Raw genomic sequence first — 23,773 nt, 5'->3', positions numbered from 1 at the left:
CAAAGGTAAAAGGTGCTTCCACTTTTGCATTTATATCTCCCCACCCATTCTGGATTTCCCCCCAATTATCACAGTTGCCTTCCAGAGGATACAGATGGAAATTACAATAACTGCAAGTACAAAGCTTGATATTTTGGAGATGTTTAACAGATGTTCATGGAAGTTGAACTTCACTTGTCTGCTTATTGAAGTATTTATCTTTCTTTGTCCCAATAAAACCACAGGTTTTTTTTTTCAATGAATGGATCAAGAATACAAATCATCAAAAGTAGATTTTTAAAATGGAAATTAAAATAGAAAGATGTGAGAGTTCTGGCCAGTCAAATCAACTTGCACTTTGTCAGGGAAGGAATCACAGAAATGTGGGCTGAGAGGGGTGTGCCTTCCAAAAAAGGGGTAGAAAGAAGGGCAACTGAGGATGGAATGTCATTCTTCCCTGAAGCCCTGAATTCCCATCAACATTTCTGCAACCTGGTAATTTCACCTCAATAGTGCAATACACCCATGTATTTAGAGTTTCATTGATTTAATAACACTACCATTGCCATTAAAACAACCTCTGTATATTTTAGAAAATGAAACTTACACCATAGAAATTAATGTAAGCAAAATCAAATCTTATGTGAAAAAATTCTGTCTGCACGAAAAGGAATCTACCAATAAACTGGTGATTGCAAATATTTATAAAGCACCCTTGACATGTGAAAACTACTCTCGGGGCCAAGAAGAGAAGTGATGGATGACCACTTAGTTTTAAAAGGATCCTACGGCAGCTGCAAATATACACAAAGGCAATCAGGTTCCCCAAGCCCTCACTCACCTTAAAAAAAAATCAAAAAAATAAAAAAAAATCAGTTATTATTTTTGCTAATCGAGGCTCTTCAACATGATGTTATCTTCATATGTTAATGCTGGTTTTTAAAGGCAAATAGCTGGAGAAAACGCCCGTAAACAATAACAGCATCACCATGATCTTTCACAGAAACAACATGCATGATCCACCTTCATTATGAACAGATTCACTCAATCCTCATTATGAGCAGATTCCATATTTGAGAATTTGCCTACTTGCTGAAGTTTATTTGTAACCCCAAAGTCAATACGCACAGCACTTTCCCAGTCATTCACGGACATGCACCGAGTGGCAAATATTTGAGTCCCTGATGTGCACACTCCACGCTGAGGTGGAAAACGGCAACATTCTGCCTCTGTTGCAGCTCTCAGCTATAAACAAGTGTGCTTTGCTTGGTCTGTTTAGTGCTTTGTTTTTCTCATTTTTGTCCTTTTTCTGTTTACAATGGCCCCCAAGGGTAGTGCTAATGTGCTGTGTAGTGGTTATGTGCACAAGAAGGCTGAATTGTGCCTTATGGAGAAAATATAAGATAAGCTCTATTCAGGCATGAATATAGTGCTGTTGACTGTGAGTTCAATGTTAATGAATCAACAGCATACATTAAATAGGTGTCTTCAAACAGAAACATATCAAAAACAGGATTATGCATTGATTAGTTGACAAAAATGTTGTGACCAGAGGCTCCCAGGAACCTAACCCACTACTTTCCCTAGAAATAATAGTTCACTTAGTATTCACTAAATTGGTGTTTGCAGCAACTTTGTAGAACATAACTACTGCGAATAATGAGAATTAACTGTATTACACTCCATGTTTTTTAGATGAGAAAACTAAGACCCAGAGAGACTAAAGTATTTCCTCTCTGAGTTCACTCATCCAGTTAGCAGGAGAGTAAAGACTAAAATTGAGGCATTTTGTTTCCAAGTCCAGGGGTCATTTTTCTGCTTCATGCCACTTTTCTCTAAGCACACTTCAGTTACAGAGAAAGAAAGGGCTTTTGTTTCTGCATAACAGGGGATGCCCAGATTTACTTAGCATTCTCATATCCAGACTGTGTCTTTTTTTAATTGATCTCAGGGAAGAAGGGAGAGGGAGAGAGAGATAGAAACATCAATGATGAGAGAGAATCATTGATCGGCTGCCTCCTGCACACCCCCCACTGAGGATAGAGCCCGCAACTCCAGCATATGCCCCAACCAGTTATCAAAATGGTGACCAAGAGGTTCCTGGGTCAACTGCTCAACTGCTGAGCCACACCCAGCCAGGCCAGACTGTGTCTTTTAAAGTGTTTAAAGCTTAAATTTAGTCTTAAAGTTGAAAGAGGCAAAAAACTATGTGACAGTTCAACTTAGGTTATCTTCCTAATGTTTGGATTTGATGCCTCATTAATATAAGATAAAGGGAGAGAAGGAGATAAGACAAATCTATTGACTGTTCTCTCAGGCAAATGTACCTGATTCCCTTATTTTATCTTATCTAATAAGGAATCAATGTAGATTTTAGCAAATTAACTTACCTATCACACTTTGGAAAAGATTATTGCTTTTAAGAAAACTGATCCCATATTTTTAAAAGAATGATGCCTAACAAGTTTGAGCCAATCTCTGAGGAGTAAATATATGGATTCAAATCTTATCTGACTCATTCCTGGTAAAATAGCTAAAATTAAAGAAACAAAAACCAAAAAAACTGACAATACCAAATACGGCAAGAATGTGGAGCAATTGAATCTTCATACTTTGCTATAAAAAAGTGCTATAGACACTTTGGTATTTCTTATAAAGTTAAACATGCATTTTTTTTTTCATGACAAAGCAATCCCATTCCTATATATTTAGGCAAAAGAAATAAAAATACATGCTTACACAAAAACCTGCAAGCAAATGTTTATAGCAGTTTTACTTATAATTGCCACAAACTAGAAACAACTTAAACAGCTCATCAACTAGTGGGTGAGTAAACAAATTGTGCAATAGCCATATTATGGAACCCTTCTCAACCAACTAAAAAAACCACTCCTAATGCCTGCAACAACATGGATGTATCACAAAAGCACTATGCTAAGTGAAAAAAGCCAGATACCTCCTCCCCACAAGGCAACATAATATATGCTTCTATTATAGGACATTCTGTAAAGGGCAAAACTAAAGGAACAGAAATCGGATCAGTGGTTGCCAGGAGCTGGGATCAGAGAAGGGATTGACTACAAAGGAGCACCATAGAATCTTCTGTGGTGATGGAAATATTTATATGTTGATTGAAACTGACAAAATATAAAAATTTATGAGGTTGGATGAAACAAGGAGTAGACAAATAGGCAACAGAGACATCTTCAAATGTTCAAATTTAGAAGGAAAGCTGAAAGTAAGTTATTTTTTGCTTATCTTCCTAGATTAAGCTATAATTACAGAATATTTACTAATCAGCTAAAGTAATGCTAAAATAAGTCACATTTAACTTTAGGGTGCATATATTAATATTTCCCAAAAGAAGGGCACTCTGGAAAGTCAAACCTGCCCAAGGGGCTGTTTGGGATTCTCTCTCTCTAACAGATAGCAGGCACCTTGTTTATAGTCAGTCTAGGCACAACATTTCTCCTGTTTGGTTAGAAGTTAGTCACTCTTAATACATTGATCTGATGAGTATTAAATAACCCAATGTATTAAAAATAGTAAAGAGAATTTCTTGAAGAAATTGTTGCAATTATTTTAGAAAAAAAGAGAAATAGGATATTGAGAATGTAAAAATAGTTTATATTTGAATGTAGATAAAAACCTTTAGTCTTTGGAATTTGCTTCCTTATTTGTTATGCTGCACTAAATAAAACATTTGTAAGCAAGATGACAAAATTGAACCCAATAGCAATACACCCTCACTTCTAATGAAGTTTGAGGAGCAAAGTGAGCCTCACTGTTGCCTTGGAGGAGATGGGCTGCCAAGGATGAAGGGGTCCCCACTTTTGAGGACAGAGTGGGAAAGGATTCTAAAACAGCTGATCTCGTCACATTTGTGACTCTTCCAGTGGCATGCCGCCTGCTTGGATGACAGTTTCAGATCTGACTAAATTTTTTGCCTTCCCTGATTGATTTGACCACAAATAGATTCTGCTTTAAAAGCCTGAATGCTTTGCTTGCTTAACTAGCTGTGACCACTGAGAATGGATAAAGCAGTGATAGAAATGAGCTGTGTCTACTGATAAAATAGCCCTTCCTTAGCAACTATGATAAAATGCTCTGGGAAAGTCAAGTCCATGGTGCGTTGAATTTGCATGAAAAAGCAAAGACCACATGTGGCCTTATGAGTCTCTGGGTGATGATAGATATTAGTAAAAATCTAGTCTAAGTCTAGACTAGAATTTGGTCTGGGAAGAGGTTCTAAGCAGGAAGACTTGTTGTTCCTTGTGACCTAGATCATCCAATTGACTCAGATGTTGATTGGCCAATGAACTGGCCAACAAGATGGCACTGCTTACCCAATTTTATGTTTTGTTACATGCTTTGTAAATAAGGTCTTAGTAATTGATGGTAAGTGTCTGTGATTTTTCTTTGTAGTAATTTTATAAACAATTGTATATTTAAAGGGAGCAAATGAGTTATTTAAAGCACTAAGAGCACCCATTAATGAATGGCACTATAAGTTAAATACAGTTAGAGCATCTTTAATGTTCTGAAAGAGCCGTAGTTTACAAACACTTTCAATGTCTTTAAAAATATCTTATTTCTTATGCATTCTGGCTTGGAGCTATAAAACTTTGCTCACCCTCCACAGATAGCACATATAAAGAAACTCCCTACATGCAGTGCGTGGGTTTGTTTTTTTAAAAATAAACACTTGTTTTTAATTTTGTAGAATGACAGAGAAGGTCCTATTCAAAGCCTTCCCACTCTTCCAAGCAAAATAAATCTCTTTTTTCTCTATGCTCCAATTCAGCCTCATTCATTTCTCAATCATAGCTGTTGTTACATTGTATTACCCTGTTTAGTTCATCTATTTCTTTTGCTAGGACATAAACTCTATTGGGACAGTAACCATTTTTCTTCTTTTTACGTTTATTCTTCCCATTAAAACATTAGGTGCTTATCCTATATAATAAAAGGCTAATATGCAAATTGTCCCCTAGTGAGTTCGACCGGGAGACCAGGTGTTCAATCACTTGCTATGATGTGCGCTGACCATGATGGGCAACCAGCGGCGGTGGCGGGCGCTGAGGGAGCGAGGGAAGGAGGAGGTGGGGAGGCAGGGAACCTGATCGGCCCTGATCGCTGGCCAGGCCTAGGGACCTTATCCGTGCACGATTTCGTGCACCGGGCCTCTAGTATTGTATAAGAGATAAATTGCACAAAGGCTTATGCTAGAGATATAATTATAGCTCCATGGCATAAACTTCAGCATGAGGTCAAAGCTAACTAAGGCCTGAGAGTCTGGCCTGATCTAAATTTGTGCCAAGAGGCCCATTAGTTCCTCAGAGAATTCTGTGATGTAGGTCAGGTACAGTGTGGATCTTGGATCTGGTTCTCTTTAAGCTGTCTTGGACACAGGTTGACTCTCCTATATGTTAGCAGACCAATACAGGCTTACCCTTGACTTAAGGCCAGTCCTAAAATGTCTCCGGAATGAAGGACAAGGCCATTTATCAAGACCTTAGAAAGCATGGTCCTCAAGCTGCTCCAAACCATCAAACATTTTTTCATGATTTCTTTAAAAGGATATTTGTTCACATAATTTTCCAATCACTCTGATCAGCATTTATGCCATTTTTTTTGGTAATCCAGGAAAAACTAAATTATTCAAAAATTCTCCTTCAGAATTTATTTCCACTTATCTTTTGCCTACAGCCAAAACTACATGTCTAAAGCCATATGCCAATAATCTGTATTTCTCATTCTATTTTTGCTCCACTTAAATAGTCCTTTAAATTACAATAAAGGGGCAGCAAACACACTCTGTGTAATTACTAGTTGTTGCATAATAAGTTACCTCTAAGCTCAGTGATGTACACAATAATAAGCATTTATTACTCACACAGTTGCTGTGGGTCAGGAAGGAACTTGGAAACATCATGGCTAAGTAGTTATAATTCAGAATCTCTTATGAAGTTGCAGTCAAGATACTGACCAGGGTTGCAGTCATCTGCAGGCTTGACTGAGGTTGGAGTATGCACTTCCAAGATGGCTCACTCATATGAGTAACAAGTTTGTGCTTGGTGTGACAGGAAGTCTCAGTCCTCACCACGTGACCTCTCCACAGGACTGCCTGAGTGTTCTCATGGCATGGCAACTGGCTTTTTCCATTGGGTGATCCAAGAGAAAGAGCAAGGTGTGAACTTTTATGATTTTTATGAACTAGCCTCAGAAATCACACATCCCCACTTCACTTCTTCTGTACTCTAATGGATACACAGGCCAGCCATGATTCAGTGTGTGAGAGGACAAGGGTATGAATACCAAGAGGTAAGGGTCATTTTGGATATACTTACACATTTAAATTTTTTTTGCAATTCAAAATCAATTACATAAAATAAACTGTGTTTGCATTTTCCTTATGAAGTTTGAACTTTTTCACGGGCCATCTCAAAGCCCTTTCTGCATGTTTCATGATATAGTAGCAATCTTTAAAGACACTCACTTGATGCATCCCAATTCTAACTCAGTAAAAGGCACCTGTTTAGACATGGTGTTCTTAACTTTTATTAGCTCTTAGACTCCTTGAGAATCTCAATATTGAAGCACCAATACCTGAAAAATGTATATGCCCACAAGTGTACTACTTTATGTTTTTATGGACTTTTGGAGCTCAGAAAAGAGACTTCAACCTGCAAGCTACATACACAATGTTCTCAGCTGCCTGCCAAATACAAATGTCATAGCTAATGTTCAACAATAGGCTGATGTCCAGTATTAGCTGAAGGGCTGGCTACCAGTCTATGAAAGCCAAAATAACAGAACTTTTATGTGAAGTATCAAATTCATCTTTGGTTTCAGAGTTGTATTTTTCTTGATTGACTCAGTGAAGTAAACTGGTCATACTTTATAGTGGACTTTCTTGAGTTGGGTTACACTATACAGATGCTTCAAGCTAATATTAGGCATTGACTTTAACATACATATACACACAAACAGAATGACTCTCACTAATATCGCAAAATGTCACCAAAATCTTCCAGCCCCAATTTTAAACATTACTCACCACCAAACAAGGCTGCATTAACTGCAAATGCTGCTGAGGACTCAAGCTAGCTATGGGAAAAGATGGTTTCTAAGTATTAAGAAGTTCAACACAAGACCTAGGGTTCTCACCATCTCAAGATAAGCCTTGTCCTACAGACATATATCATATACTGAACAACAAAAAGCACAGGTTCTCCAAATGTATACAACTATAGTAAGTTAGCTCAGTTTCTCTTAACTGCTTTCTTCCAATTAGTGTCTCAGTGCTTGGTACTGGTTATATAAAAGATCGGTATTATTTCTTCATACACAGTTAACCTCATCAGAATCACCAGTGATAGTGATTGAACGTTTTGGATAATCACACCTACTAACTCAGAATCTGGTATAAGTCTAGTAAGTGTGGGCAGGGTGACGGGTGGAGGCAGTGGGGCTCTACATACTTAAGAGATTCACTAAGTTAGTGGTTTTCAGAATGTGGTCCTGGGACCAGCAGCACCAACTCTCTGGACCACCCCATCTCAGATCTACTGAAGCAGATACTCTGAGGATTCGGTCTAGCGTTCCAAATTTTAACAAGCCCTCCAGGTGAATCTGATGCTCTATCAAGCTTGAGGACAACTATCCTCAGTGATTTCTTACTCCTCAGTATAGTTTGAGAATTATTATCTCCAGGTTTGTTAAACAGCTGCATCTCAATGAAACAAAACACAGAGGTTTCCTTTCCAGTTACCATCTAATCATCTTGCACAACCAGGTCCTGTGGGTGGATGTAGGTTGCAAGTGCTATAAAGGGAAAAGGTAGGTGGGAGAAAGATTCAAAACAGATAAACAAGTGTACATGCTTCACCCCTTTAAAAAAGCAAAATAAATAAATAAATAAATAAAATTATCACAAAATAAGGACATCCCTAGAAAGAGATATACCTAAAAGGATCTTGACTCTGTTAATGCTTATCCTTTAATGCCTTTTAAATTATTTTATAACATAATTTACAGGAAGTTTATTTTTTGTTAACTTCTGTAGTCCTTTTGTGGCTTATGAACTTCTGGCCATGAAAATGAATATTTGAAATGGATGTTTCTGGGACACCACATCTGTGAGGCATAATTATGACAACGTTGGAAAACACTACAGTAAATGTTGGTTGTCTTAATTTTCTGACATACATGAACACAGATGCTCGTATTAAATGGATGATTAAGAACAGATGTTGCCCTAGCCAGTGCTCAGTGGTTAGAGCATCAGCCCACGTACCAAAAGGTCTCCAGTTCAATTCCCTGTCAAGGACACATACCTGGGTTGCAGGTTCATTCCCTGGCCCTAATCTGGGCATGTGTGGGAGGCAAACAATCAATGTGTCTCTCTCACATCTCTCTCTACTTCTCCCCCCTCTCTCCCTCCCTTCCACTCTATCTAAATATACATACATAAACACATAAATAAATAAAAGCAAGGGGGGAGAATAAGTATTACATAATGCAATTCATTGAGCAATTTAGGAGATTATAAAACTAAATGGTATTTTTTGTAAACAGCTGATAAAGGCACCTGGAAGTATTTGAAAAAGTACTGACATGCTAAAAAATTATGAATGTGGGGTTTCTTGTCCAGAGTATACAAAGAAGGAATTTTGACTAACCTAGAGTATGAAGTACTGTTACTTTTTATAATTTCCTTTAAAATTATAGTTTAATATTATACAAAATAGTGACTAGACATATATACCTTACAAAAGGATCACCACAATAAGTCTAGTACCCATCTGGCACCATACAGTTATTATAATATTATTGACTATATTCCCTGTGCTATACTTTACACCCCTGTGACTAATTTTTAAGTGACTCAAGGATATTTTTTATTTGTCATTCTGGTGATTCAGTTATAATATTAGTATTTAATATTTGAGTTACTGTTCCCCAAACAGGATAATAAAAATAATTATTTTCTCCAGTCAAAGACTTTATAAATAGTTTTGCAACTAAATTATTGACCAATCAAAAATCAATGGTGCATGACACCCAATTTAATCCATTCCTAGGGCTTTCATCTATTTAATATTTATTTGTTTTTTATTTGTATTACAAAGTGAACCAGCACAATGCAGAATGGCACATGTGTGTAAGCACACATACTTGGATCTGGAAACCTAATTATATATACATTTTTTCACTAGTCATTATTACTGTTAATATGGTTGAAAAAGTCTAAAAGCCTACAGAATACATAACGTTTCCATGGCAGATATCATGGAGTCTTCCAAGCACAAGGATCAGAACTTTAAAAAGATACGAAAGAGGAGGCTGTATAGAAAGAGTGAGAGGAAAATTTGGAAGTCACCTATGGAGAACAGCAAAGAATCAGAGGCTAGTATGTAAAAATAGTGTTAGATGTCTGCAACTGTGACCCAGTTGCCAATTAGAGGATCAAATTTCATGAGGACATTGGACACAGAAACTTGGTTTCATGGAAATGTTGGCTACCAGTCAAATGAAGAGAAAAATGGCATTTGAACTCAAGATCCAACTCAATGAACCACTGGAAAACTGCAAAATTCTTTGCAAGGTCTTCAAAATGTTAAACTCCAACAGCAACAATGGAACAAAAATCCAGAAGCAAATAGAAAAGTGATCTTACAAAATAACACTGTAATATCTGACTTTTATCATTCATATGTTGTTGCCATATTTAAAACCTTTTAAGAATGAACTGGTGTTAATACTAGTACATAGTTATGGCTTGTCCAATAAGACATGCACAGAGTTGATCAGATGAATGGAGATTTGTGCTTTTTGCAAGTTTGCTGATGCCAAGATAAATGAGTGAGAAACCATGGTATTTTCAATCAAGTGGAACATTTAGCATGACATAGAAACACCCACTCCTGCTTTGAAAAAATAAAAATAAAGTGTGCATTGTCTTCCAAAGGAATGATTTCTGCTATATCCAAACAGATGAAGAGTCAGCTGTGAGGCATGAACGAGGGCCAACGTGGCCAGTAGCAGAAACTAGGGTGAAAGCCAGGAGGAAGTTCTGGGGACTCTAATGGTGTTCAGAGAAGGGGGAAAGAGAAAAGGAGGGAATTAAGAGGGAAAGAGAGAAAGAGGCTAAAGGGAAAGCAGGGTTAGGAATAAAAAAGAGGGAGGATGGGAAAAAGAATCTAACCAGGGACTGATCAGCCAGTTGATCAGACCAACCCAGGACCTGAGTCAGCCAGACAGACTGCAGCAGGCGTCCAGGGGAAAACCAAATACACAGACCTGCATCCCAAGAATATGTGGAGGGAAAAAAATGACCAAAAACCACGACTTGTATTCCCAAATCTTTCACAATAAAAGATAAATCTGCTTTGAGCAGGACCTTCCAAAACCCTGCAAGGGGGGGCGGGGGGGGGGGGTTGGACCCAGATAGGAGCAGAATGCTCGTAGCAAGAATTATGTTTAAAAAACCCACAGTGCCATGGCTCCTCTCCTCAGTCCCCGTGCCACGGAGGCTACACAACACAGGCCCTGACAGTCAACGTGAACATCCACCAACGGCTTTCTTTCAGCTCAGTGTCTTTTCAGAAAGTGTCCAGGAGACCAGAGTGTCTAAGCGATCTTCTAGCTGCCGCAGCATGTAAAGAGTTTTTAAGTTGTATAAATGGCACCGAAAACTAATATAGTATTTAATGTCCACTGTAATTGAAAAGTTAAAAAATTTAAAGAAAAAAATGTGTCTGGTCCTCACATCTCCTCTTACTTAGGTTAAGAAAATTACTACCAAAAAACTCTATTAAAGTCACCCTGATATTATTTATTAGTGGAGGCTAAAAAGGGAACTGTTATTTTTATGATTCCCTTTTTTCAAGGAAGAAAATCTGATGTTGAGAGAGGTCAGGACATGTGCCCAGGCTCACCTTACTCCTGGGCTTTCCCTACTAGCCCCTCCTACCGCTATTTTCCAATATTTATCTTTCCAGTTCATAATGAAACTACAGATTAGAGGAAACTCCATGGAGAACATCTTCTAACTCTTATGAAAATGTGCGTACCTAGGGAACCACTCTGTGACAACATGATCGGGTGGGTATTTGCAGAGGATGAGCCAGGAGAGGACGGGAGGGGGTGTTCTTCAGACTATCTGATTCCTTGTCCTAAACTTCCTGACTGGAGCTGGCTGTAACTCCATTTAGGAAAGCGAAAGGAGAAGGAAACTGTCCTGTATCCCCTGCCAGCATATCAGTAACAGGACTGAATTCCAGGGTTCTCTGCCAGCATGACGCTGGCAGCCGCCCCAAACCCCGCCTTCAACGACAGAATCTGCTGCTCTCGGAGAAGGAAAGCCTGTTAGGTCTCACTCGCCCACACACACGTGCACAGTGGATTCTTAGCAAGGCCCTTGGAAAACCAGAATGTTTTCTTATCAACCAGCAGAATGGAAAAATCAAAGGATGGCATTTAAGGAGAAAGGAAATCTGGAACTCCACTTTGACAACTTGTGGGAAGCAAGGCACCCCCCCCAAGCTATGTCCTGGCAATGGCTCGCTCTCCACTCAGAGAGGAGAGACTGTATGGGAGACACAGTGGAATATGTTTCCGATTATAAATCGTCTTACATGCCCACAAATTTTCCTTAGAATAAAACAGAAAGAAGATGAGCTGGAATGTATAAAATAGTATGCACAACTAAAGGAACCATTCCAAAGGCAATTCAGATAACCTGGACCTTCTGAATACAGAAACTTATTGAACATTTGCTTAACTCCTGTATTTTGCATTGACTGAGATCATGGGGTGCTTTGTTTTTCTTAACATATTACATGAATTCATTTTTCATATATATTTTTCACACGCGCGCGCGCGCGCACACACACACACACACACACACACACACACACACACATCACTTAAAGCTAGTACATGACAATACAATGGGGTAGTTTAACTCCTACTAATGTTAGTTGAAGAATTAAGACACAGTTTTATCTAAAAGAAAATGACTTTGGTGTAGCCAAGTCATTTTAAATACTACTAATTTCAAATTCTTTGAAGTGTCTTACTCATCTTTGTAATCCTAATATGATATTTTTTTTAAAAAAAATGTTAGTTGAATGATAAAATGAACAAATGTAAGTCCAGTCCTGAAAAACACAATCTGCCATAGCTTTTTAGATCTGGCTTCTGAGACTTTGTGAAAGATTAGCATTTTTAACACCAAAAACAAATGTTAATCTCAATTATAAGTATTTCTTTATTTTATACAGCTTGAGAAGGAATTCTCAATTTTTTTTTCAAATAATGGTTTAAAATCCTGGAATGAAGCAGTAAATAAATAAATAATAAATCTTTAAATTAATATTAAAACTTAAATAGCAAAATAATTTACTGCAACTCCTAAATTTTACCCTGCACTTATCCAGAAAGGTTTATCATCCACTTACACATGCAAATTTTTGAAAAACTATTGATCAGTGGTTTCCAACTTTGGCCACATTGGAATCATCTGAGGAATTTTTAAAAGTCTCCCACCTCAGACTAATAAAATCATAACTGAGTAGGGAAGCAGAAGAGTACTGATATTTTGGAAAGTTTCATTTATTCTAAGTGCAATATGGGTTACAACATTTGGGATAGATGCTATAGTATTTGTACTCATAACTAAATTTATTTTTAAAGAAAACATTGAATTGCTATATGACAGGTGAGGTGTAAATTGGACCTCAATTTTCTCTAAAATTAATTTCTAATCTGGCCAGAAGGTGCTTGGAGTGGGTGGTTTCAGTCTGGCTTTCTTATGTATGGGCTTTAGATATACAGTCCATGACTGGAGAATAATGAATGTTCTATAAAGGCGATACATCTACCTTCTTTTCGGACTTCCGCAGGGAGGAGCATTAGTTGACTCTATAGGGGATGCTTGCTGTATCAAGAGAGCTTAAAATCCTCAGATTAGCTTCAAGGCTCCCACATTTCTACCAAAATCACTAGGAATACAAGTCAGGGTTTTGTTAGACTAGGGAAACCTATGACATACTCCAAAAATCTCACTGTGGAAGGTTCTTGGTGGGGAACCCAAGCTAACATTATGAGCAGTGGAGTAAGTCCTGACTCAGTCTAGCTGTCCACAGAACCTTCACAAAATAGCCTGAAACCTTGAGGTTTACTACCTTTCTTACGGTGTACCTCCTAGACCTTTGGGACCATCCCAACACAATAAGAGACTGTGGGCTAGAGGGAAAACCCACAGTATTTAGTCTATAAGCATCTGGGTGTCATATTAAGAATATGTTCTGTGTATAACCTAAATTTTGTGTTTTGATTCCTAGATACTATGAAAGAATTGTTTTATTAACACCAAAAAAAAAAAAAAATCTGAAAGACAAATTGGCATCTGCCACTAATGAATGGCTCAATTCTGTGGGAAGTAGATGGCGTATTAATGCTCAACCAGTATATTCTCTGGAGTTAGATTTTCTCCATCCATAGTTCCACTATATAATTTCCTAGCCATTGCCCATTTTGTTGTGGATAGACTCTAAGATAACCCCTAATAATCCCCTCCTCCTGCATTCATTTCTTGTGTAATCACCAGTATGACAGTGTCTGTGAGCTGCTTTGTAACCAATACGCTATGGCAAGGACTAGGCCTGTCACTTCCATGATTGAACTACATAAGATTATGATTTCCATCTTGCCTGCAGACTCATCTGGGCTTGTACACTTTGATGAAGCAAGTGGCCATAATAGGAAGGCCCATGTGACAAAGAACTTAGGTGACCTCTGGTCAATGGCCAGTGCAGAAACGAGTCCCTCAAACCAACAACCATCAGGGAACTGAGTTTTACCAACAGCTGTAGGACTTGGAAGTGGATCCTTTCCCAGTCAAGCCTTCAGATGAGATCCTAGTCCTGGCCAATACCTTTGCTACAGTCTTGTGAGAGACCTTGAAGGAGATGACCCAGGTAGGCCAGACTCTGATTCTTAACCCTCAGATATTGTGAAATAATAAATGTGTTGTTTTAAGCTACTAGTTTTGTGGTAATTTGTTATGCAGCAATAGATAATTAACATATTCCTTAGGCTTAGTTCCTCATCTGTGAAATGGAGACAGTAATAATATATATTTCATAGGCATAAGAATAAAATGAGATAATTTATATAGTAAACAGCATTAAACACCATGCATGATATATAACAACTTAGTGAATTATTATTATATTCTTTAAACATAACTTTAATAGAATGTATGTGTATATACCATTTTTTTTCTATTTTTAGTATGTTCCTTCTTTAGGTGATACTACTTATTTTTTATATTTTTATTTTACTATTCTAGTCTCTCACATTAGATTATCCTATCTATCTTTTAGCTCACTTTTATTAAGTTCATCTTTTTACATTCCATATTCTTTGTCTTATACCTACCTTCATAAATGACAATTTATAAAATTAGGGAACAGGCAAAGGGAATCTTTCTGAGGACAGTGACCCAGATGGCATGGTTGGTCACATCTCCCGAAAGGCTTTCCTGTCATCAGATAGCTCATTTTGGTCTCAAACACACCTTCTGCCAACTGATATTAACCTACAAAAACATTTTAACTATCTTTTCATTAAGATAGTAAACTAGTAAATGTATAATTAACACAGGCAAACCTTATTTTTAAACCTTGGGTTCTAACTATGATAGTCTTAGTACAAAACAAATTATACTTGATCAATTTTTATATTCCTGGTGAAGACCTGGGGCAGGGGATGGGGACAGGCTAGATGAGGTCAATGGGGGAAAAAGAGGGACATATGTAATACTTTCAACAACATATTGAAAAAATTTTACATTTCTAATACAAGTTTCTCTTATTGCAGGGGTTGGATCTCATTGTTACCTAGTAGATGCTCAATAAATAGTAGTTGAATAGACAAACAAATCACTAAAACTTTCAAGAAACTTTAGAGCTATAAAGGATGCTAAGCTAATTTTCTGTGATTTTTGAACTTTTTTGTTTTCTTGTAGGAATAGAACCATTTTTCCTGTGTACTCTTTAATACAGCCCCACCAATACATAAATTATATTACTCAAGTAGTAGCAGAACCCCTCCCACTAGGTTTATTTTTACTCCTCACTGTTTTCCTCCCCACCTACAACCTCCTTGCCCTGAGATGAAAGAAATCCTCTCCAGCCGCTCACAACTATCAATCCCCTTTGAAAAAATGGAGTTGACCCTTGGAGTGACACATTCTTGTTTTGTCAACCTGGGAGGTCTCCATGGAGAGTGAGAGCCAGACCCCAGTTGAGTGGCTGGTAAAGTTTATAGAGCAAGATGTAGGAGCCCTTCTCTCCAAAGACTGCCTTCTATTGCCTCTATGTGATCAATCTTGGGGAGTCAGGGTAGATCTAGACAAGGAAGACAAAGTTGCAACCTGTGTGGACTTCTTAGTCTTGGCTTCCCCTCTGAGTACTTTAACACCTACTGAACTCTGGACCCTGGGGGTTGCCTTGGTCTGGCCCTATACATATCCCTGTTGGAAAGGCCCCTCACCTCTTAACCATCCTCCTTTACCCCAACCTGAATTGTCTTCTAAGCCTCTACTTAGGTGCCATATCTATATATATAAAAGGCTAAGTGACCAACCGCCTGTCCATCCTACTGTCCGACCGGCCAGTACATAGGATGCACACTGGCAATTTAAAAATAAACTTGACTCGCACATGTGCGATACATATAAAGCTCTTTCTGGTGCCAATTGCACACATTTTAATTTTATAATACTGCTAGAGGCCCAGTGCACAAAATTCATGCAAGGGGCTTGGCCTTCACAGCCACAGTAGCTTGCCTCAGCCCTCGCAGCCCCGGCTTCATCCGGAAGGTCATCCAGAAGGTCATTCAGCTGTCCAGTCTAATTAGCATATTAAACTTTTATTATTATAGATATTATATATACTATTTTAACATGTAATTTTTTTCAGTAATGTAATTACCACACAAATCGTTCTTCTAATTAATTTCCTTTCAATGTGCAGGAATCTGTGCACTGGGCCACTAGTTCTCTTATAATTCTTGATCCTCTGTCAGGTTTGGGTTCTCCTGCTTGTTCTCAAAGCTGTTTGTACTTCTCCCAAATCAGATGCTGATCTCACTTGATTGTAATGATGCCTACACATCCCTGTCTCTTCCAGTAACTGGTCAGCTCCCTGAAGACAAGTGCTGAGCTGTGTCTTCCCAGCCTCGGGAGTTCTACATACATATGTACTATAATTTGTTACTTGAACAAATTAGCATATCTTTACATGGAGCAGAGAACTGGGACTACATGGAAATTAAGGGTATAGTCTTTTACCACTTGCTGGCTGAGTGACTTTGGGCAAATCACTTAAACACTAGGCACACATTTTTTATGCTCTATAAAATGAGAGTAATAAAACACCTGCTTTATAGGAAAGCTTGGAAATTTAGTTAGATTTTTCCACATTAAGAATATTTAGCCATAAATTACCACAACTAACTAATATGAGCTCAAAGAATGTTATCAGTGATAATAATAGTAACGGTTATTAATAGCTATGAGGGTTATTGTCATTATCATCTACCCCTGTGTGTTTTGTCCTTGGAGTCAGAGATTTCTACCTTGTCAGGTAAGAACCTGAGGCAAAGAGCCAGATGTGTCTTTCCTTTGCCACAAGCCAAGAGTCGCTCCCAAGAGCCTCATGCCCTTGGCCCATCTGATTGCACTTGTATCTTGGATGCTCCTCTGTAGCGGCTCTCTGCCCATGTGCCTCAGGAGGACTGATAGAGTTGGCTAGAAATAGTAGCCTTTGCCTTCTGGCTTATTACACAGGATTTTCTGCAAAGAGGTATGTCAAGCTCCTCATGTCTCATTATAAGTTTTTGTTGGCTTCCTTTACTATATGTGTGTTCTCTGTGGTTTTTACTTTAGCCTGGACTCCAGGGAGGGGGAAAGAAGTTTTATGGTGCCAAGAACAAAGATTCTGCGAGGTAGCTGGAGCACAGGGATGTCAAAGGTGTAAAACAATGTGGTAATTCTTCTCTAGGGCCTGTGTGTTATAGCATAATCCTCCTCCTGAAAAACAAGTGCAAGAGGATGTCTCCTGGAGGTTCCATGAGGCCTTACCAATCTCCAGGCAAAAGCTGATCCTAAGGCAAAGGTGCAGATTTCCACCGACAATCAAACACTGTGTTGACAATGGTCAGGCTGGAACATGGTAGAGGCCTTCTCTCATTGAGGGCAACACTTATTCCCTTGCCCCACCTTTTTGCCAAGAACTTGTCACCACATTTTCTATCCTCCAAGAGATTTATCTGACAGTTTGGACACATGTATTATTTGGAATGCATATTTTTTTCAGGATTGACCCACTTTTCTGTGACCCAATAATATTTATTGAATGAATACTTGTTATATGTTAGACTCTTCACTAAAAGCTTAGCATCTCTTATTGCATTTATTCCTAAAATACTGTGTGATTATTAACATTATTCCCATTTTACAGATGAGAAAACTGAGACTTAGCAAAGATAAATGATTTATCAAAGAATATAGTAATTGAGAAGTGAAGACAAGAAGTCTGTTAATAATAGTCTCCATCTCAACTCTAAGCTTTTATTTTTTTATTTTTAATATATTTTATTGATTTTATACAGAGAGGAAGGGAGAGGGATAGAGAGTTAGAAACATTGATGAGAGAGAAACATCGATCAGCTGCCTCCTGCACACTCCCTTCCGGGGATGTGCCCACAACCAAGGTACATGCCCTTGATCGGAATCGAACCTGGGACCCTTGAGTCCACATGCCAACACTCCATCCACTGAGCCAAACCAGTTAGGGCTCAACTCTAAGCTTTTAAAAAGCAGCAAGACTCTTATAATTTATTTTCTATAAGTATGTGACTAGATATGCAAACATGCTTAAGACATGCACTGAGTGACTTCTTATTAAAAATCATTTCTTTTTCTTATAAATAACAAAATATATATACAGGGTAGGGCAAAAGTAGGGCTACAATTGTGAGTACACAAAACACAGAGTTTATTATTGTATTACTAGAGGCCCAGTGCACAAATTCATGCATGGGTGGAGTCCCTCAGCCAGACTGGCAATCGGGGCCAATCGGGGCCATCTCGCCCAGTCCTGATCAGGGCTTGGCTGTCCAGGAGGAGGTTACCATGGGAGGTTGGCTGGCCATGGGAGGTTGGCTGTGGGAGTGCACTGACCACCAGGGGGCAGCTCCTGCATTGAGCATTTGCCCCTGGTGGTCAGTGCGCATCATAGCTACAGGCTGGTCATCCGGTCATCCAGTCTCCCTGTTGTAACAGTCTCTTAGGATTTTATATATATAAACTAGAGACCCATTGCACGATATTCGAGCAAGAATAGGCCTTCTTTCCCCTGGCTTCACTCCCAGCCGCCCGGGAGCCAGCAAGTCCCCGCTCTCGGCCCACCCTGGGAGCTGGAAAGTTCTCGCTTCTGTCCAGAGCGCCACTCCTGTAGCTCCCTCCGCCGCCCCCCCCCCCCCATAGCAAGCGTCCCGCTCCTCCCGGCCACTCCGCACCTGCATATGCAAATTAACCTTCCATCTTTGTTGGGTTAATTTGCATACTCACTCTGGCTGTGGGCGTAGTGGAGGTACAGTCAATTTACATGTTTGTCTATTATTAGGTAAAATTATTTATCAATTATTGTATTATTTTCCATATGAACTGTAACCCTGCTTTTGGCCCACCATGTATATTATATTATATTATATTATATTATATTATATTATATTATATTATATTATATATCTCAAATAGAACACAGTTTCAAGTCAGAAGCCCAGGATCCAGGTCTGATTCTTCCATCAATGTAGGAAAGTTACTAAGCTTCCCCTGCCCTTCTTAATTTGAAAATACATGGTTGTATTAGGTCAGTAGTTCCCAAATGTTGGCCTGTGATGAACTTCATCAGTCTGAGGTGAAATGAGAAAAATAAGAACAATGGATATATTTGCATAAATTTGCTTATTTTATAAATCTGTTAAAGTGGCTATTTTTTAATAAACAATGGTGATTTTTTTTCTTTTGACATCCTTACCTGGCAAAATTCAAGTATGTCCTCCATAGCAGGACCTGACATTAAAAACACATCTGTATTTTTACTGGTTCATAAACCCAAAGGTCAGGGAACACTAAACTATGTGATCACTAGTATACTTTCTAGCTTCAAAATTCTATCCTGTTCTTAGATCACAAATTATATTTACCTGAGTCTAAAGTAGAAAAGAAGAAAAAGTGTTATCCCCTTTTTCCTTGTTTATTTCAGCATTTCCCCAAATGTGTTCTGCTGAAAGACGTGGCAAGATATAGCTATACCACCAGAAAAGCATTCTTAGTCAAATGAGTTTGGGAAACAACAGGTTAAAAAAGTTGGACAGGTTTCTTAACTAAGAAGTTTCAGAACCTGTAAAATTCTTATGTTTATTGTGACTCCCCAAAAGCAGACAAAGCATGAGTGCTCCCCAAGTTATTGATGGAGAGCAGATGCTCCCCAACCCCCTTTTGAGGCCAGTACACCTATTCCTGAAATACAATTTGAGAAAGACAACTTCAGTTAAAGCTAAAAGGAAGTTTCTTCATAGCTTTCATAATAAAGAAAAAATACAGCGTTACAGGCAAGGAGACTTCCACTTACTTTATAATATTACCAAAACTATGGATATTTTCAAAAATTACAAAAGAATCCTGGATAAAAATACTTCAGATTAAAGTGCATTGGGACTAAAGAAGAATTTTGTGGCTGTTTTGATAATTTTTTTTACCATAACATATTTTTAAAAATTATGTCAACAGATTTATACCCAGTGATTACAACATGATAATTAAATCACTTGGAATTTGCAGAAATCTGCAGTAGCAAATTGTGACTATCATCCCTGCACAGTGAATAAAAGGGAAAATAAAACCAAGGTAAAAATTGATCCTGAGAAAACCCCTGGATTCCTCTCAAATGGTGTGTTCTTATTAAATGTTTCAGCAGCAGGAACAATTAATTCTGAATGCTTATGCTCGTGGCTCATAATTGATTTATTGCAACACTTCTATGATCAAAAAACAAAAATCTTGATAGAAGATAAAAATCTAATAGTGTGTACTTGTTTTTTTTTTCTTTGCATAATTATCCAATCAGAGTTGAACTTTGCCTTTTTCTTTACTCTTTATGTGATCATGTTAAATATCAACTAGCCAAACCCTTCAGCCTTCACAATTCTAGATTCAACTTTCACTCAACACACTGAGGAGAGAACAATTGTCACTTGGGACAAACTATCCACTAGGAAGGATCTTTCGGATGTTCTGACACTAACAACCTTGCTTTCTGACTCCATGCCCAGCAGGGTTTTGACAAGCTTGTGGCTCTGCATTACCTCCACTATTTTCCATTGTAATTTTCCTAATCCTGCTGACTAAAGCAGTCTGTCACCGTAAAAAGCCTCTTCGGACCTGGAGTTGGCTTCGGAAAGTGCCTTTGCAAAGGAACAAAAAAAGTACATGTAACATTTACGTTTAAAGGCAGGAGAGAGGAAAGCTCTTGTTTTCATGCTGATGGGCTCAAAAGATTGTTTCAAAATTTTAATTTGCTGCTGATGACATTTGTAAACAAAATACCAATTCTAAAATGAGAGCACTTTAGCCAGGAAAGGGGGGAGTGTCCGGTCCAGCAGATCAAAACTCATCCAAACTCCATTGGAGAATCGTGTCTATGAATTAACACATGACCGATGAGCCATGCCTAGGATCCTCAAACCTCCAAGTGAACAGGTGTACGTGAGGTTTACACCAAAGATTTGAGGTTTCCAAATTAGCTTCTTAAAAACCTTAAGATAGTACTGGCTTAGTCTCTGGGAAGGGGGATAAAAACACCAAACTACTCTTTTAACAGACTACAATGCTCATCTATATAATTTGATTCCACATACAAATACTGTAGTTTGACACAATACCATTCAAGCTCCTGTGAACATCTGCTAAACCTAATAAGAAGTTGGTTTTTATTTTTGTAATAAAGAGATCCAATTGAAAAGTAAATAACAGAGAGAGGAAAAAAAAGTAAGAGTTTAAATAACTCCTTCACACATTTGAACTTAGACTGTCCACCCTATAAAACATTATCCCCCCACCCCCAATCTGGAAAAGCAGATCACACTTAACGTCAACATTTCAAAACTAGTATCGCTTAAAAATTATTGTTAAAACACAAAACATCAGAGCTACTTGCCTTTTGGCAATTTCTGTGCATTTCCCAGGACTAGTGCAAAACTTCCACAGAGAAGGAGACACCCCAAGCTGGACAGCATGTTGCATTTGCCACCTCACACGGGGAGTGATGCTGGTGGGTGTCCCGCAACCCTGGAGCTGCATTTAAGTGGACTGTCTCCGGGTGACAGAGGCGGGCGGCTGCATTTAGCCGTGCCGTGGGCTTACTCACAGGGGGTGGAGACAGAATGACATCACACCCTTTCTCACACCAAAAAAAAAAGAGAAAGGCACAGCAGCAAAAACATATCATCACATTTCCTGCTAGGTTATAACTGTCTGTCTCTTCCTTCTGTGATATAAACATCAAACTTATGTTCAATCTCTATTTGTGAAAGAAAAAGTATTTAGTCAATTTTGAAACATTGGTTGAACTATTTTTAAAAATCCAGAAAAGACATACTTAAAACCATTGGAACGTTAAAAATATAAAATAAAACCTTATTAGGAAGGAAACTGTTTTAAATTATCTAGTACTCCAATCCAATTCTTCTTTTAAATGGGAGTAAACTCATAAAAATGCACTTTTAACCATTCTGAAGTTCCAGTATTATAAGAAACATTTAAAAGTGAATACTTGGCTACACAGCTATTCATTGTACACACACAAAAACAAACACACACACACACACACACACACACACACACACAGATACACATACTGATAGTCTCTAGATATAGATACAGAGACATAGTGAATTCATTGTCACTGATTGTCCGCAGCTCTGGTCCATGTTCTGTAATAGTATCTTTGCCCACATTATTGTAATTTAATCCTCACAGTGGCTGTATAGAAAGTATGATGATATCACCACTTTATCAGTGAGAAAAACTGAGGCTTAGACAGGTTAAATGTCCTGACAGTGTATTCTAATGGTTAATAATTCAGATGGGCTTTGCAATAGAACTGACCAGAGTTTAAATGTGTATGCCATATGCCTTTGAACAAATTGCTCCATCTCTAGCTCATCAACTTTGCTTACATTTAAATGCTTGCTTCATGCCAGGTGCTGATACGATCAGTTCACATAAATTAAAACATTCATTCCTCAAAATAACCTACAAGCAGTCAGTGTCATCATCTCTACTTTACAGGTGACAAATACTGGGCATAGAGAGGATAAGTGACAGGCACAAGGGCACAACTAGTAAGCAACAGAGCTGGCATTTTAATCAGGCAATTTAACCCCAGAGCGTGCACTCGTAATTACTAAACTTTAAGTTCTAAAGTAGAGATGACAGTACCAATTTCATACATTTGCTAGCAGGATTTTGGGACAGTGTTTACCATAGTACCTGACCCACAGGAAGCATTTAATAAATAACAGTCACTGAAAACAACAAAAATATTTTCCCCAGTTAAGTAGAACTGTATTCTAACTGGGTGCGTCTATCTCCAACGCTCATGTGTGTCCACTCTCCTCCTACTTCACAGTTCCCTGAATATAAGCCTTGCCAGAATGGCTGCATTAATAAACTGCTTTAAATGTTGTCTGAACATTTATATTGACGCTGAAAATAGCCTGTTTCATGGGATTGCTGTAGCTGAGGGAAGTGGACTAACTCTGGTCAAATGAGATTCTAGTCGATAAACTTCCCCAAGAAAAACTGAAGAGACAGCCCTGTCTTCCAAATAAAGTGTGAGGAGGCACATTGTTAAAGTCATTAGCGCAGGCGACCATAGGAATGCTCTGGCGCTGGTTACTGAGGGGATCGGGTTCTTTACCAGGTCTTTTCAACTCTAATTTTTTACTTGACTAGGCAGCTCTCTCGAACCCGAGCTTGGACATTCATCCAGCTGGCACTGCTGATTCCGCCTCTATATGCCATTGCCAGGGCGGCCACTGTGCCAGCAGAAACGACAGGTTCCTGAGGGGAAAAAATAACCGAGCAGAAATATTGAGAAGAAGGCTATGTGCGGGGCTGGTCCGCGGGTTAGGTAATGGAATTAAGGGATCAGTCTCTGCTTGGACTGTAGGCTGCTTGAGCAATCATTATTTGCAATTTGAAACTGTCTGGGAGCTAATTAAATAAAGGCTGATCTCCGATTATTTTGTCCAGAAAAGGTGATTTATTGCCTTAACTAGTAGGACACTAAGCAGTCAGTGAAGACACTGAAAGACTTCCTCTCAAAAGACCAGGGAGAGGGCACATCATAAAGAAGCAGACCATGTTAGAGGAGACATTTCACTTCTCAATGAACAAAAAGTTTTCTATCATGTCAGAGTCCCAACCCAAGCGGGAGGTGGACAAATAGCCCAGAGGAACTGTAAGTGTCTTGCTACATGGAATAAAACTTCAGAGCTGTGGGCATGTAATAATCATTAGAGGACCTAAGGCCATATTCAAAGGAGAATTACCCTCTGACCATGGGTTCACTGGAGATGACAGCTCTGGACTAATCGATGCATCCTGGTGAGGTCTCTCTCAGCTGTCATGAGAGAATGCCAACACGAA

General features: G+C 38.5%; 1 protein-coding gene across 10 annotated transcripts in view; it reads right to left on the bottom strand.

The window, feature by feature from the left end:
• The window catches only part of ABI3BP (ABI family member 3 binding protein), a 265,345-nt gene extending 243,863 nt beyond the window's left edge, over nt 1–21,482 (bottom strand). For 8 of the 10 annotated variants that reach the window (XM_080656576.1, XM_080656578.1, XM_080656582.1 and 5 more), the window contains exon 1: nt 21,279–21,443. In XM_080656576.1, coding sequence (XP_080512702.1) covers nt 21,279–21,357 — 79 coding nt within the window. In that variant the 5' untranslated portion in view covers nt 21,358–21,443. Of the gene's footprint in view, nt 1–21,278 lie in introns of all 10 variants that reach the window. The other 2 variants (XM_080656581.1, XM_080656584.1) reach the window with 1 other exon arrangement.
• Between the last annotated feature and the right edge of the window lie 2,291 nt (nt 21,483–23,773).

This window comes from Plecotus auritus (genome assembly GCF_963455305.1).
Source record: "Plecotus auritus genome assembly, chromosome: 2".
NCBI lineage: Eukaryota > Metazoa > Chordata > Mammalia > Chiroptera > Vespertilionidae > Plecotus > Plecotus auritus.
The sequence above is the reverse complement of the archived record's forward strand: the minus strand, read 5'-3'. Positions and strand labels throughout refer to the sequence as shown.